The sequence below is a fragment of the Schistocerca nitens genome, chromosome 6 (genome assembly GCF_023898315.1).
Source record: "Schistocerca nitens isolate TAMUIC-IGC-003100 chromosome 6, iqSchNite1.1, whole genome shotgun sequence".
Lineage (NCBI taxonomy): Eukaryota > Metazoa > Arthropoda > Insecta > Orthoptera > Acrididae > Schistocerca > Schistocerca nitens.
The window spans coordinates 511,361,097-511,378,604 of NC_064619.1; the positions used below are offsets into that span (position 1 = coordinate 511,361,097).

At 39.3% G+C, this 17,508-nt stretch overlaps 1 protein-coding gene across 1 annotated transcript in view; it reads left to right on the top strand.

The window, feature by feature from the left end:
- Positions 1–17,508, top strand: part of LOC126263434 (spatacsin) — a 351,500-nt gene that overhangs the window by 155,482 nt on the left and 178,510 nt on the right. Inside the window, exons 15-16 of the mRNA XM_049960526.1 lie at positions 281–495; positions 12,978–13,258. Coding sequence (XP_049816483.1) covers positions 281–495; positions 12,978–13,258 — 496 coding nt within the window. The remainder of the gene's footprint in view (positions 1–280; positions 496–12,977; positions 13,259–17,508) is intronic.

The following is a 17,508-nucleotide window of genomic DNA, read 5'->3' on the forward strand; positions in this document are numbered from 1 at the left end:
CTGCCTTCACAAGATAATCTCTTTCTTGTTTAATTATTTGTTTTGTTTGATGAAACTAAACTACAACAAGCTTACCAAAAGCCATTAAATATTAAGTTTACAGCTCTAAAGTACTAAGTAGCTTAAATAGTAGCATTACAGAATTGTTAAAAGTGCTTTTTTTTATCTTCAATAGTAGCATTACAGAATACTTAAAAGTTCTTTTGTTATTGTGCTGTATCACATTTCTTACTTCACTATTTGAATTTGTTATCATTATTTTATTATTTACATGTTTCAGGATGAGGCAAGCTTCAGGTTATGCTCATGGTGTGGCATTACAAAATTTCAGAGACACTTGTATTACAAGTGCTTGTGTATCATTTGTGGAAATGTTGGGTGCCAACTCAGAAGTTATGAGAGTACATATCACAGCTGCAAATAAAATCTTAGATTATTTGGTTTCAGAAGAACAAACTTCCACAACAAATACTGAATTATTAGTGGAAAAAGTTGGTATGTTGTTTGCTATAATATTTGAAAGAATTAAAACATTAAATTGAGGCTTAATGTTCTTTTTTGTCACCTAGGTTTTCCTGCTATACAAAATAATGATCTTGACCATGGGGTGTGTAGAGCCATGTATATACTCTGATGTCACCATTAAGTGAAATACAGGGCCTAAATGAAATATATATTTCACCAGCAATCCTTGTGTTAATTTTTGATATTTTCTCAAATGCCATTCTATTCTTTGGAGTTTGACTTTTAGTCAGGTGTTGTCTAATAATTGATAATAATAAAACACACAAAAAGTGAAACATTACTCTAAGAACAGATGGTTGAGATAGAAAATAAACAAAAAGTAGAAAATTAATGTACAGAAATATTGAATTTACCTACGTAGATACTTCAGCAACGTGTTGTGTGTTTATCAGAACCACACATCAGAATACTGTGCATGCAACTGTGGTCTGTGTTTTGATTAGGTAACTGGGGAGGTAGGGGGAGAGAAAAGAGGGGAAAGGGGAAAAAGTGGATTGAGAGAGATTGGGAGATCAGGAAAGAAAGCAAGGAAGTGTAGTGTGAGGGATGTCGTATGCTTAATGGATTTACATTCAGTATACTTATGTAAAATTAAAAAAAGTAAAATTATGTAAGAATCATCATTAAAATATCAAGAGTGTAGAACAATGGATTAGGGATAGTGTAACCACGATGAATTTACAGTCAGCAAGACACTATAGTACCTTGTGTGACAAGAGGGAGTGATATGCTAAAATTATAAAAATTAACATTATGTAAAAAATAATGTAAAAACATTAAGATTGTAGAACAAGGCCTTGTAAACTGCAAAAGAAGTAAAATAGTCAAATTATAAAAGTGGAGTTATGTAAAGTAACAAAAACTGAATTGTTTTAAAATATTACTACTGTAAAACACTGGAATTGTAGAACTGTAGAGGGTATAAAACAATAATATTATAAAACTGAAACTATGTGAGCAACTAAAATTACAGTGAATGGAATATAACAGTTACAGTTAGTTACATCTGCTTGTGCTTTGTGGTTTTGTAAAATTCACAGTTTAGCGGTGTATGTGGAAGCCAGTCTGCATACTGTTTTGCTGCTAGGATGGTGTGTGAGATGATGCACTGCGATTGTCTCTTCTCAGTGAGTGGGGCTGTTGCTTATATTTGTGCTATGTTGATGTGAATTATTGGAAGAGCCTCTGAAGGTTTTAACAAATACACTGTTTATAAAATTGTTCTGCTGATTTAATTTATTGCCTGGCTCTTGTAAACGGTGTGCAAAAATCTCAATTTTTTCAAACATTGTCAGGAGATGTACTTAAGATTCATTTTGTAATACTTCCAAGTGTGTATCAGTGGTTCCAACAGAGTGCTTTGATGTTAGATTTTCACCAAATGTTCTATTATTGTGAAATGAAGTGTGATCTTTGAAACATATTTCAGTTGCCTTGCCTGTGTGACCTGTGTTAACTTTAAGATATTTTCCACATTTCAATTTATATACACTTGCTACCATGAATTTTGAGGCTTTTATTGATTTGGTGCTTCAGTCTGAAGCAAAGAATGTCATAAGTCTTAAACCCTGTATGGAAATTGGTGCTACAAAACTGTAGCAGTTTGTTGTGACACCTGTCTTGTATAACTTGTGGACGTATCCACGATTTTCTTTTCTTCCCATTCACCTGTTAGCATAAAATCACTGATTTTACTTTGTTGTTGTGTTTTAATTTTTTGTATCAGCCTTTCTCCTCTCTTGCTTGCTTAATGGCAGTTCTAATAATCGAACAGCCATTAAGTGAGCTTGAGGGGAGCAAAGAAATCACTATTATTAAACAAGTTGCAGTAAGCAACAGGTATATGATTTCAACAGTAACCAAGGTGCTACAGAAAATGGGTAACAACAACATAAAATGACTGATAGTATGCTAAGAGGATAACAGGAAGACAAGAAAATCGCATATATGCCTGCGAGTTATAAAAGATGGATATCAGAAGTAATTGCTAAACATTTTCTTAGTAGCAATTTGTATTTACAGTTTAAGACTCATAAAATTTTTTCATCAGATTGAAGCACCGCTTGAATAAAAAAAAGCCTCAAAAGTCTCAGCAGCAAAGTGCGCATAATGAATTGAAGCACAGAAACTGTCCAGAAGCTCTCATAGTAAAACAGACAGGATTTTTGAAATACATTTCAGGAAGCATGCTTCGTTAGCTCTTTGAAATTTCATTCGGGAGGACAGTGGTTGATATCTGTGTTTGGCCATTCAGATTTAGGTTTTATGTGATTTCTCTAAATTGCTCCAGGCAGATACCACGACTGTTTAAAAGGGCATGGCTGATCTCCTTCACTATCTTTGCTCTACCCCTCATGACCTCAATGTCAATGGGGCATTAAACTTTAACCTTGCTTCCTTCCTTCCTTCCTTCCTTCTGACAATGTGGAACAGATTGAGATTATTATGTGCTGTTTATAAGAATCTGGTATTGAGCTCTTGACATCTCACCCCCGCCCCCGGCCACCTTTCCCTCTCCTAGTCTTGTTGTTCCACTTCTACCCCTCCCTCTACCAGTTAACTATTAAAATATGGTCCACAGTTGCATACCATAGTATTCGGGTATGTGGTTCTGATACAGACGTGACAGTTTGATGATTCTCAGCTACATAGGTAAATTCAACATTTATGTGCAAGATTTTTCTAAGTTTTGTAAAATAATGGACACTACATATTTAGTTTTACTTCGTTTTTGGATTTGAAGATGATCCAGGGAGCTCAAAAGTAATCGCACTGCAAGTCAGGCACAGACCACTGTCAGGTGGGCTTATTTGTGGCTCCCTATCTACACTCTTGAAACTGGCTTGCAATATTGGGCTCATTTCTGACATGGACAACCTCTCTAGACATGTGCCCTGTTACACATAGCAATATATATCTAAGCTCACTGGACAAACAACTGGTCACTCCAATGTGCATGCTCAGATGAATCATTAAGCCTTTACAGATTGTACAGCAATCAAGTCCAAAGCTCAGTCACACATTCAGTGTACATGAGCATAAGGCATTACTGATCAGTGAGACATTTATGTTTCAAGCGGACATTTTATGTAAAGAGGAGTAAACGTAAGGATGTGACAGAGTGGCAGAGAGGGGAAATCATGTTCAATCATGGCCGTATGGTGGGTGAAGTTGCTATATTTGTTGGTGTATCATAGTGGACTGTTCAATGTGTCCACAGGCACTGGTGTAACAAACGTGGCCACAAAACATGACACCAGAATTCTGGTTAGAAAAAGATTGTGACTGAGAGGGATTGGAGACACAATTCATGGCTTCTGAATGAAAATTTCTTCCAAATCAGACAGGAATTGCCGCAGGCAGTGAATACAGGTCCATCGTGACCTGTTAGAGAGAGACCATTGTGACAGGAGCTGCACACAATGAACATTTGGAGTCTGTCACCTTGCAAGAAGCCATTGCTCACACAGGCACATAAAGATGACAACAGCAAAGTTCAGTGGGCTGAAAGAGTATGTGATTGGTTTTCTGAACACTCTCTCACCCTATTAAATCTCAATTGGCCTGCAAAATCTCTGACTTGGGCATCACAGAAAATCTGTGGGACGTGTTGGAACAGCAGGTAAAACTCCTACATCAGTATTCGTGGAGTTTGGTGAAACTGCGTGATCTAATCCTCAGCGAGTGGCTTAACCTGTAAGCGGAGTGGCTGGCTCTGAGCACTATGCGACTTAACTTCTGAGGTCATCAGTCGCCTAGAACTTAGAACTAATTAAACCTAACTAACCTAAGGACATCACACACATCCATGCCCGAGGCAGGATTCGAACCTGCGCCCGTAGCGGTCGCTCGGTTCCAGACTGTAGTGCCTAGAACCACACGGCCACTCTGGCTGGCTGTATGCGGAGTACCTGCATAAACTTGTGGATTCACTTCCTGTGGAATCCAAGTAGTTATCAAGTCCAGGGGCAAAATCACATGGTATTAAATAACACTCGTAATTATTTCTGCAAGGGTGACTTAATTTGTTGTCCAGTGAGCTTACTATCCAACTTCACATCCGATGGGATTACTAAACATAGGATAGATGCATAAAAGACTTCTCAAATTACATTTAGATTATGAAGTATATGGGAGAAGAAATATGAGACTACCTCAAAAGAGATGGAAGGAATTTTGTAAAGATGAGACAGACTTGAAAAGCCTAATCCATCAAATGAAGAAGAACGAAAATGTTAAATGTTGTTAATCACTGGCAAAACACAGGTAGGAGGGAATACCTCCCGTATATGACAGAGGCAGGAAGCTCATGAACAAATTCTAATAGACTTGGTAGAAACAGAGCTTTCTCCATCCAGCAAAAGAGACAGTGGGATTATTTCATGATTATGCAGTATAGTACCCGGTGACCTCTTTTCAACTGGGACACAATAAAAGTAAACCAAGGAGATAATCAACTGTACAGTACATCGAAATAAGTGTCCAAGGAATAGAAAAGCAACTGGAATCACTCAACAGAGGAAAGTCCACTGGACCTGACGGGATACCAATTCGTTTCTACACAGAGTACGCGAAAGAACTTGCCCCCCTTCTGACAGCCGTGTACCGCAAGTCTATAGAGGAACGGAAGGTTCCAAATGATTGGAAAAGAGCACAGATAGTCCCAGTCTTCAAGAAGGGTCGTCAAGCAGATGCGCAGAACTATAGACCTATATCTCAGACGTCGATCTGTTGTAGAATTTTAGAACATGTTTTTTGCTCGAGTATCATGTCGTTTTTGGAAACCCAGAATCTACTCTGTAGAAATCAACATGGATTCCGGAAACAGCGATCGTGTGAGACCCAACTCCCTTTATTTGTTCATGAGACCCAGAAAATATTAGATACAAGCTCCCAGGTAGTTGCTATTTTCCTTGACTTCCGGGAGGCGTTCGATACAGTTCCGCACTGTCGCCTGATAAACAAAGTAAGAGCCTACGGAATATCAGACCAGCTGTGTGGCTGGATTGAAGAGTTTTTAGCAAACAGAACACAGCATGTTGTTATCAATGGAGAGATGTCTACAGACGTTAAAGTAACCTCTGGTGTGCCACAGGGGAGTGTTATGGGACCATTGCTTTTCACAATATATATAAATGACCTGGTAGATAGTGTTGGAAGTTCCATGCAACTTTTCACGGATGATGCTGTAGTATACAGAGAAGTTGCAGCATTAGAAAATTGTAGCGAAATGCAGGAAGATCTGCAGTGGATAGGCACTTGGTGCCGGGAGTGGCAACTGACCCTTAACATAGACAAATGTAATGTATTACGAATGCATAGAAAGAAGGATCCTTTATTGTATGATTATATGATAGCGGAACAAACACTGGTAGCAGTTACTTCTGTAAAATATCTGGGAGTATGTGTGCGGAACGATTTGAAGTGGAATGATCATATAAAATTTATTGTTGGTAAGGCGGGTACCAGGTTGAGATTCATTGGGAGAGTCCTTAGAAAATGTAGTCCATCAACAAAGGAGGTGGCTTACAAAACACTCACTCGACCTATACTTGAGTATTGCTCAACAGTGTGGGATCCGTACCAGATCGGGTTGATGGAGGAGATAGAGAAGATCCAAAGAAGAGCGGCGCGTTTCGTCACAGGGTTATTTGGTAACCGTGATAGCGTTACGGAGATGTTTAGCAAACTCAAGTGGCAGACTCTGCAAGAGAGGCGCTCTGCATCACGATGTAGCTTGCTGTCCAGGTTTCGAGAGGGTGCGTTTCTGGATGAGGTATCGAATATATTGCTTCCCCCTACTTATACCTCCCGAGGAGATCACGAATATAAAATTAGAGAGATTCGAGCACGCACGGAGGCTTTCAGACAATCGTTCTTCCCGCGAACCATACGTGACTGGAACAGAAAAGGGAGGTAATGACAGTGGCACGTAAAGTGCCCTCCGCCAAACACCGTTGGGTGGCTTGCGGAGTATACTGTACATCTAGATGTAGATGTAGATGTACAGTACTATCAACAGACAAGGTGTGAGAGAAACAACAGTGAGAGGAATTGACAAGTAAGAGGTAAGGGAAAGAGAGAATGAGAATAAATGTATAGCTGACACCAAAATAACAAAGAAGAAGGAATAAACATAGAAGAAGGAAACTGCAGGAAATAGTGGCAGATGTACAAATACACTACTGGCCATTAAAATTGCTACACCACAGACGTGAAATTTAACCAACAGGTAGAAGATGCTGTGATATGCAAATGATTAGCTTTTCAGAGCATTCACACAAGGTTGGCGCTGGTGGCGACACCTACAATGTGCTGACATGAGGAAAGTTTCCAATCGATTTCTCATACACAAACAGCAGTTGACCGGCGTTGCCTGGTGAAACGTTGTTGTGATGCCTCGTGTAAGGAGGAGAAATGCGTACCATCACGTTTCCGACCTTGATAAAGATCAGATTGTAGGCTATTGCGATTGCGGTTTATCGTACCGTTACATTGCTGCTCGCGTTGGTCGAGATCCAATGACTGTTAGCAGAATATGGAATCGGTGGGTTCAGGAGGGTAATATGGAATGCCATGCTGGATCCCAATGGCCTCGTATCACTAGCAGTCGAGATGACAGGCATCTTATCTGCATGGCTGTAGCGGATCGTGCAGCCATGTCTCAATCCCTGAGTCAACAGATGAGGACGCTTGCAAGACAACAACCATCTGCACGAACAGTTCGATGACATTTGCAGCAGCATGGACTATCACCTCGGAGACCATGGCTGCGGTTACCCTTGACGCTGCATCACAGACAGGAGTGCCTGTGATCCTGTACTCAACGGCGAACCTGGGTGCACAAATGGCATAACGTCATTTTTTCGGATGAATCCTGGTTCTGTTTACAGCATCATGGTGGTTGTATCCGTGTTTGGCAACATTGCGGTGAATGCACTGGAAGCGTGTATTCGTCATTGCCATATTGGCGTATCACCCGGCGTGATGGTATGGGGTGCCATTGGTTACACACCTCGGTCACCTCTTGTTCACATTGACGGCACTTTGAATAGTGGACATTACATTTCAGATGTGTTATGATCCGTGGCTCTGCCCTTCATTCTATCCCTGCGAAACCCCACATTTCAGCAGGATAATACACGACTGCATGTTGCAGGTCCTGTACGGGCCTTTCTAGATACAGAAAATATTCGACTGCTGCCCTGGCCAATACATTCTCCAGATCTCTCACCAATTGAAAATGTCTGGTAAATGGTGGCTGAGCAACTGGCTTGTCACAATACGCCAGTCACTACTCTTGATAAACTGTGGTATCGTGTTGAAGCTGCACGGGCAGCTGTACCTGCACACGCAATCCAAGCTCTGTTTGACTCAATGCCCAGGCGTATCAAAGGTGTTATTATGGCCAGAGGTGGTTGTTCTGGGTACTGATTTCTCAGGATCTATGCACCCAAATTGCATGAAAATGTAATCACATGTCAGTTCTAGTATAATATATTTGTGCAATAAATACCTGTTTATCATCTGCATTTCTTCTTGGTGTAGCAATTTCAATGGCCAGTAGTGTAGATCAAGATTGCATTCATGGCAGCCAGAATTGTTGTTTTGTATACTAATATGTTCATGGGTCTCTTCAAGATTGCTTTTCCGGAGACCAAGAACCATCAGAGCTCTGCATATATTTCTGATACATTGATTAAACTTTCAACATCTTGTCTTGCGATGAAGCAAAACAGGTGAACTTTCTAAAACAGATTCTTGTTCTGGTATAAAGATTCATGTGGTCCTTTTCTTAACTGCATGTCGACTGCCTTAAAATTACTGATAATCTCCAGTTGCTAATGGGTAGGTACATAATTCAGTAATTGTTGAGACCATCAATGAATAACTTATGTTGATAACTCCTACTTACAACTCTAACGTTTCCAGCAAACATATCTGTTTCAGTACTCATTGCTGGAAAATTGAGGACTGAATATAATATCCACATGAGAGCAGATTGCTTTTTACGAAACAGAAGGATAGGCACATATAAACAACAATAAGTTGTTTAACATATGTCATACATATATTTTTTTCCAGAACTAACAAACACATACTCACAAAACTTACATTCATACAGAGCTGTTATCTCATAACACTGCAACATGTGTGTATTGCTGGTCTGGTTTTACATCAGGTCGTTCACCTCCTTCAGAATGGTTGGCCGGTCAGGACTTCAGGAAAGATTTCTGAGCCTTTGCATAACTATTATGCCATTTGTCGCCACCTTTCAGTATTTTATGGTGTTGTTCTCTTAGCTAGAGAGTGGTTTTCACCTAGGTTGTGATCCCAGCTGTCCTGTGGGGGATGTTCGTCAGCTCCACCTCTGGGACATTGGGAGGTCTGCTGTACCAAGTCATTGTCCTGTCAACACGTGTTTTGAGCTGGCACCAACAGTGACATTGTGCATCTTGTTGCGGCTGGCCCTCAATGTGCCATGCAATAGGCAGCACCGCAGGCAACACTCTCTCTGTGGTCTGCATCCCAGAATCATGGGAATGAATCCATGTTGAATAAATGGGGCCATTCCTCATTTCTTACTGGTTTTCAGTTGCCGATGCTTTCTCTAAATTTTTATTTTTTACCCACTGTCCTTGAACTTCAGCTTTGGTTCAGGCCCCCTCAATTATTTTTTTGTGTTGAAGAATTGCTGATTGCCTTATGCATTTGTGACAGATAATTGTCCACAATTTGTGTTTCAGATCTTCCACAGTGTCTGAACCTGTCAAGGCATTTGCCACGTAATAGCTCCCCTCCATTTCACCCCCATGACTTGTCCACATGTTCAAGATTCAGATGAAGAAATATATCATGGTCTCTTCCACAAACAACACCTTGACGTGCTTCTTAAGTCCCTCTACCCTTGTGCTGGTGGTGGATCGGAGTCCAGCCAAGATGCTCCATGGTAGCCATCCACGTACGCACCTTCTCATGCTGCCCCACCAATGTCCATCGTCATGGTTTGCTTCTGGCTCCATGGTCTGGACTTGGGGGTTTGGCCGCCAACTGAAAAGGAGTCTGGCTATGGTCCACAGTTGCTGCAGCTGCTGCCTCTGTAGGTGCACACTTCTGCGGGGCTGGTGGAATGCCATCACAGTCAGCTGCATCCTCCCACCATGGCGAGAGCCACAGTTCTGCTGCCACAACCACCGCCCTCCTTCTTTGCCCTCTCTCTCATTGCTTGCCCCGGCATCATGGAGTGACCTTGCTGTTGGGGTGTACATGACCTCCTTGTCAATGTTGTGTCCACGCTACTTCTGCTCCTACTAACCAGTTCCAGCCCAAAATTTCCTTCTGCTGCTACCCTCATCACCTGTGGCGCCTGTCGTAGAGGCCATGGATGCATCATCAGTCGGCCCGATGTAATACCAGAGGATTGCCCTTTGCCCAAGAGGGGAGGCGTACTATAACCCTGTATGCAACATCTGGATATGCACTGTGGCTTCAGGCTGCAGGTGTGCTACATTTCAAATAGACTTCCAGTGGCAGCTGCACGGGCCACACACCCTAGGCACCTGTGGTGGGTCACAAGACTATTGCGCACGGCACGACATTTGCCGTGCTGCCTACTGGAGCCCTCCTCTATACAAATACATTGCAGCCAGCACTGCTTCTCATTCATGTTCTTCTGCTGATTGTACTATATCTATGTTTGTCATGAAGTTGGAAGTGGATCAATAAACTTTTGTTCTTGGTGGCCACACTACTGATTGTATCTAGCATTATGACAGCGGTTTTGCAGGTTTTACCAAGCCTATCTTTAACATTATTACTGGTCATAATAATCCAAAAGACTATCTTTTATATAAATTCTGCACATGGTCTAAAACTGATGCTGAAATTTTTGTTACCCTTGTAAAAGTGTTTAACATTTGTGTTGCGTGAAAAGATGCTCAAAATGTTTAGAAAGTCATTACTAATTTCACCGTCAATGCCTGTGTTTATATGTATGCCTCCATGTGTTGTTATGTTAGTTTCGGGGTCTGAGACTCATTCCATGACATCAGTGAATTTGTTTAAGAAATTAGGTTAGTGCCGCACATGTGCGTGTGCGCGAACGCGTGGGCCCCCCCCCCCCCCCCCACACACACACAGAATGATTTATTTTTTGTGCGTATTTAGCTTTGTCTCTTCAGCGGCTGCCAATTCAAAATATTTTTCTATACTAATTATGATCATATCACCTCCAGCTCTAAAAAGTGTGCCATCACTGATATAAATACAAGATCCCCTACCTTTTCTGGTAGTGCTACAGTAGCAGCTTGCAGGTTCATATGACAATAGCACTATATGCTCTAATTCATTATCACTGCCTCATTGCTCTGTAATGCATAGTACCATGCTGTTCAAACACAGTAATTAAACTTCAAGCTGGAGTTTATTTTCAATGGACTCCTCGTTTTGATTACCGATAGACAATTCCAATCACATTTCTGTGGTGTTTGTGCACTCCAGTATGGTACATTCTATTTTATGGCGACACAATGAATAAATCTCTTATTTGGTTGAGATACTTTTAAGAAAGGGGAGCCTGTTAACGTGGTCTATCCTAAAAAAGGCCCAGTTCTCCTATCCATGACAAGAGTTATTCAATAATGTGCGGCCAAACACCCACCTGCTATACTCTCACTAAACAACTCGAACAGCCTTCCTTTCCCTGTTCAGTTGAGTTTCAGACCATGCCTGGTATATCCCCTTCTCCTGATAGTCCCCACTGGCACCAGTGCAATGTGTGTCCAGTCAGCAATCCTCGGGGCCATCTCCAGCTCTGTATTTACATGCCAAAACGAGGCTGAACATGTTGCCAGAACAGCTCTACCGTGCTCACATTGGTGCTGCTGATCAATATGAATGTATCAGTACTAATAGTGGACATATTAAATGTTCAAAGTAGTCTTCTGATGTTACTGTTGACTACAGTATTGAAGTTCTTAAATTAGAATATAAAAGTCCTTTGATACTCTGAATTGATCTAGCAACTGAAGTCTAATTGAAAAAAAAACTTAATTACAAAATACCCAATAAGTGAAGGTCTTCCTGTTACTGACACCAGGAAACATTGTGAATTTTATGGTGATTTGCCATTTTTCTTTATTCTTATATGGCACACTGAGGTGACAAAAGTCATGAGATAGTTATATGCATATTACAGATGGTGGTGATATTGCATATGCAAGGCATAAAAGGACAGTGCATTGGCAGAGCTGTCATTTGTACTCAGGTCATTCATGCGAAATGGTTTTTGGGTGTGATTACTGCTGCACAACAGAAACTAACAGACTTTAAACACAGAATGGTAGTTGGAGCTAGACACATTGGACAGTCTGTTTCAAAAATTATTAGGAAATTCCATATTCAGAGATCAAAAATGTCAAGAGTGCGCCAAGAATACAAAATTTTAGGCATTACCTCTCACCATGGACAATGCAGTGGTCAATGGCCTTCACTTAATGACTGAGAGCAGCAGCGTTTGTGTAGAGTTGTCACCAGTGCTGACAGACAAGAAACACCGTATGAAATAACCACAGAAATTGATTTGGGATGTACAACAAATGTATCCTGTAGGACAGTGTGATGCAATTTGGCATGAACGGTCTATGGCAATAGATGACTGGTGCAAGAGTCTTTGCTAACAGCACATCATCACCTGCAGCACCTTTCCTGGGCTCATGATCATATTGGTCGGACCCTAGACAACTGGAAAACCATGGCCTTCTCAGATGAGTCCCAACTTAAGTTGATAAGAGCTGATGGTAGGGCTTGAGTGTGGTACCGACCAGACGAAGCCATGGACCCAAGTTGTCAGCAAGGTGCTGTGCAGGCTGGTGTGGGCTGTGTTTACATGAAATGGACAGGGTCCTCAGGTCCAAATGAACCAATCATTGACTGGAAATGTCTACGTTCAGCTACTTAGAGACAATTTGCAGTACTTAGAGACAATTTGCAGCCATTCATTGACTTCACATTATCAAACAGTGATGGAATATTTGTAAATGATGATGCTCCATGTCACCGGGCCATAATTTTTTGCAATTCATTTTAAGAACATTCTGGACAATTTGAAATAATAATGTGACCACTTAGATCACCCAACATGAATCCCATGGAACATTTATGGGACATAATCGAGAGTCAGTTCATACATAAAATCCTGCACCTACAACACTTCTGAAATTATGGATGGCTGTAGAGATACATGGCTAAATATTTCTGCAGAGGACTTCCAACGACTTGTTCAGTCCATGCCACGTTGAGTTGCTGGACTATGCCAGGCAAAAGGAGGTCCAACACGATATTAGGTGGTATCCCATGACTTTTGTCACTTCACTGTGTGTAGAATTAAATGCTATATACTGGTGTAATATATTTTGTGTGCCTAAAAAAATAAATATTTATTTCAATTACAGCTTTGCTTATGCATGGACTAATTGTGAAAAATCCTGAGGCTCCTGTTGAAATCTTATCTTTGTTACAATCTGCATTGCTGTGTGACTCAGCCATTCCACATTCTGACAGTGACTCAGAAAACGTTGTTATAAAAGCAATCATTCAATGGGAACTTGCTGTAAAATTTGCAAAAATCCACAAAATAAAACTTCCAGAAGGTTTTTTGAATTGTTGTGCCAAGAAGGATATGTGGTTGCCTTTCTTGATGTTTGTTGATATCCATCAGTATCCCATTCCTCAGGTAAGCAACATATTACATGAAAATGCATAGGCAATTTGTATGTGGTTGTGGAGCAAAGAATTTTTTTCTTTCGAGTACAGGTTCTCAGTTGAACAAATGCTCTACTTTCTCATTTAAATGTGTGTTTTTAGCAGTTAATATTTCTAAATGTTATTGGTCCGTTTGGAGAACCAATATGTAAAGAAAATGGAAAATTACTAAGAGATTTTGCCATTTATAACAATTTAAAAATCACAAATTCACTTTCTTAAAAAAAGGATATACACAAGTATACTTGGGCTAGCAGAGGTCTTAGATCAATAATTGACTACATCTTAGTAAATGACAAGCTAGTGGGCCAAGTAAGGGATACAAGAGTTTATAGAGGACAAGATACATGATCAGATCATTTCTTACTAATCTTCAGAATAGATCTTTTCACAAAATGGAAGAAAATAACTAAACAAGTAACAAACCAACAAGATTAAAGCGTTATAAGGTATACTTGCTTGAAGAGGACAGTATCAGACACCTGTATCAAAGGAGATTAAATGAAGAACTAGCAAACTTACAAAATAAAGACAATATAGAGTTAGAATGGCAAACTCTGAAGAATACTGTATGTGGAATAGCAGGAGAAACTCTTGGTAAAGAGAAAAGAATATGGAAAAGAAAAAGCCTAAATATTTAGAATGAGGATTTAATGAAAGCTGTCAAAGAAAAATAGGATGCATATATAAAACACATAAGCAACCCCACTATTGAGAACAAACAGTACTATAAGGAGAAAAGAAATAACGCTAAATGCATAGTAAGAAAAGCACATCAAGAAAATTGGGATAGGTTTATTTCTGATATTGAACCCTATATCCATGTAAGACAACAAATGGCATATAAGGTTTAAAAAACCTTAAACACAACAGAAAGAGAGAAGATACAAATAAATAGTATTGAAGAAGAACATAGGATAAATCATTACAGCGAATTGTGGTAAGATCATACAGCACAAGAAACTGAAATTGATAAAATACAATTTGACAAATTAACATCTGCACTAACATCATTTAAGAACAGAAAAGCAACAGGAAAAGATGGCATCAATGCTGACTTATTAAAATATGGAGGAATGACGCTACACCAATGACTTCTATATCTCTTCAATGAATGTTGGAAGAAGAAGAGTACTCCCAAAGGCTGGAAAACAGCTAGAGTGATATCAATTTTTAAAAAAGGAGATTATTGCCTATGCAGTAATTACAGAGGAGTAAGTTTACTGGACTCACCATGCAAGGTGTATGCTAAGATTTTAAATACTAGACTTAAAAACACAGCAGAAGCAGTACTTCATAAGGAACAAATGGGTTTTAGGAAAGGATGCTCCACAATAGATGCAGTTTTTATTCTACAGCATATAATAGAAAAATGGAGAGAGTACAATAAAGAAACACACATTGCTTTTATTGACTTTAAAAAAGCTTTTGACAAAGTCAATAGACAGAAACTTCGGGAAATAATGATGAATCGCGGATATCCAAAGCATCTAGTAAATGCGATAAAAAGTTTGTATCAAGACACAAATGTCACTCTAGATCTCAGTGGTAAAACAGCTAATGAGGTACCAACTAACAAAGGGGTATGACAAGGCTGCTGCATCTCTCCAACTTTATTCAACATCTACATTAATGAAATAATACATATGAGGAAATCAGAATTTCAGAAAGGCATCTACCTAGATAGGAACATTCGTTTAAATAATTTACTATATGCTGATGATGCAGTGATCCTAGCAGATTAGGAAGGTGACCTTCAGAAAGGAATCTACTTGCTAAAACAGGTAAGTGCAAAATTTAACATGGAAATTTGAAAATAAAAAAACTAAGACAATGGCCTTCATTGGGAAAGAACCAATCAGAACCAAAATAGTGATATATCAGAAGATTTTAGAGCAGGTGAACCATTTCAGTTAACTCGGATGTGAAATGACGTATGGCTACAGCGGAGATATTGAAATTAAGCTTAGTAAATTCAGTCGGGTATGTGGAACAGTCAACCGGAACCTAAAATCAGTACCAGGAAAGACTCTCAAATTAAATTTTACAAAACTGTTGCAGTTCCCACACTGCTCTATTGAAGTGAGGCATGGGTGATTACCAAGAAGCAAGAAAGCTGGATTGAGGCTCAAGAAATTAAAGTCCTTAGACATGTTAAAGGTTGCACAAGAGAAGACAGGCTAAGAAATCAAGATATTAGAGAACTGCAAATCTTTAGCCTCAATGATAAAATTTGAGATTACAGAAGAAAATGGAATGAACATCTACAAAGAATCGAGAGTGAGAGACTTCCTTTAAAGGCAAGAAATTATAAGTGCCATGGGAGAAGAGACAGAGGAAGAACGCAGCAGAGATGGGTGCCGTAACAGGAAATTCTTGCCTAATACCTGAAGAGAGGATGAAGATATTTCTAAACAAATTACAAAAACTGGCTAAAATTACACCTTACAAATTTCTGAGTTTATGGAACATTTTGTATGCAGTATGGATGTTAAAATTTTCGGCAAAGTGAACTGAAAAATTGGGAAACTGCAAGAACCTTCATCTTGTACGTTACTCTCTCATTACTCGTATTTTCAGTTTTGAGGTCTAGTAAAATATGTATACTGAAACTATATGCTTCCTGTACATGTTTTTGTGTCATGTTTCAATTGCATTTAATATTTCACTTTCATGTCCAATGATTCCTTAACATGACATGACTTTATCTTGGAGATTTATTAATAGTTGTTCTGGAATCAAATCATCTTGTGTTTTGTTCTCCTTCCTCTCCATGCAGTGATCCTTTTTCTTACTCATTCTTTTGTTGAACCTGTGACTTTCAGTACAGAGTACAATTTACTCAGTGACAATGAGAAAACTGGTGAATCTGAATTTAAGGAAGGTACGAGCTGTGTCTCTCTCTGCTGTATTTGTCTTATAACTTGTGAACTGTGTGCATGTAGAGATAAAATCTGTAATTCCTGTGGTAATAAGTCCACACTTTAGTTCCATTCATTGACACTGTGATGAAGAAATTAATTTTCAATCCCTCATGATCTCTCATTATAATAAAGTTCAGAAAAATGTTAACATCATTACCATAATATTTACAAAAGTCTGTGAAATGATAATACATTATATGTTAAAACATCTCACATTTATTTGTTTATTATTTCTTGTCCATTATATTGCATTAGAGCTCTTTCTCTACTAATACGTCATAAATAAAAATGAAGTACAATATCTCTGTGGCATATGATGGACTGAGATGTTGGATCTGTTGTTCATTGAAAGCTAGAAGGGGATGCACTCAAATTTAGTACATAGAAAATGTACATCATTAATTTAGTGTGTTATTTACAACATAGAAAGTTTCAGACAAAGTGGACACTGGATAGCAAAAAAATCATTTGAAGACTAAAAGATTGCTTTCAGTTGAAATAAAAGCTTATTAGATGTACTTTACAACTTGTTGTATTGTTTCTCATATTTTCATGCTGCATTCACTTCTTCAATTTGTCTTTTTCAGTTAACTTGAATGTAAATCTGCTTATCTCTCAAGTTTTGTGAATCGAGTGGTATCTGCATCTACACAGATACTCCACAAGCCACCGTATGGTGCATGGCGAAGGGTACCCTGTACAACTGCTAGTCATTTTCTTTCCTGTTCCAATCGCAAATGGAGCAAGGGAAAAATGACTGTAATAACTGTCTGTATGCCTCCACATGAGCCCTAATTTCTCATACCTTACCTTTGTTGTCCTTATGATCAATGTATATTGGCATCAGTAGAATCATTTGAAAGTCAGCATCAAATGCCAGTTATCTAAATATTCTCATTAGTGTTTCTCAAAAAGAACATTGCGTACCCTCCAAGGATTCCCATTTGAGTTCCCAAAGAATCTCCATAACACCTACGTGTTGTTCGAACCTACCAGTAACAAATCTAGCAGCTCACCTATGAATTGCGTTGATGTCCTCCTTCAGTCTGACTTGGTATGGATCACAAACTCTCAAGCAGTATTTGAGAATATGTCACACTAGTGTCCCTATATGTGGTCTCCTTTAACAGATGAACCACAATTTCCTAAAATGCTCCCAGTAAACCAAAGTTGACCATTCAGCTTCCTCACCACAGTCCTCACATGCTTGTTCCATTTTTTGTTTAAGTCATCTTGTATCTTCCTACAGTCACTCAGTTGTGATCAAATTGTTTATTTATATAGAGGAATACAGCAG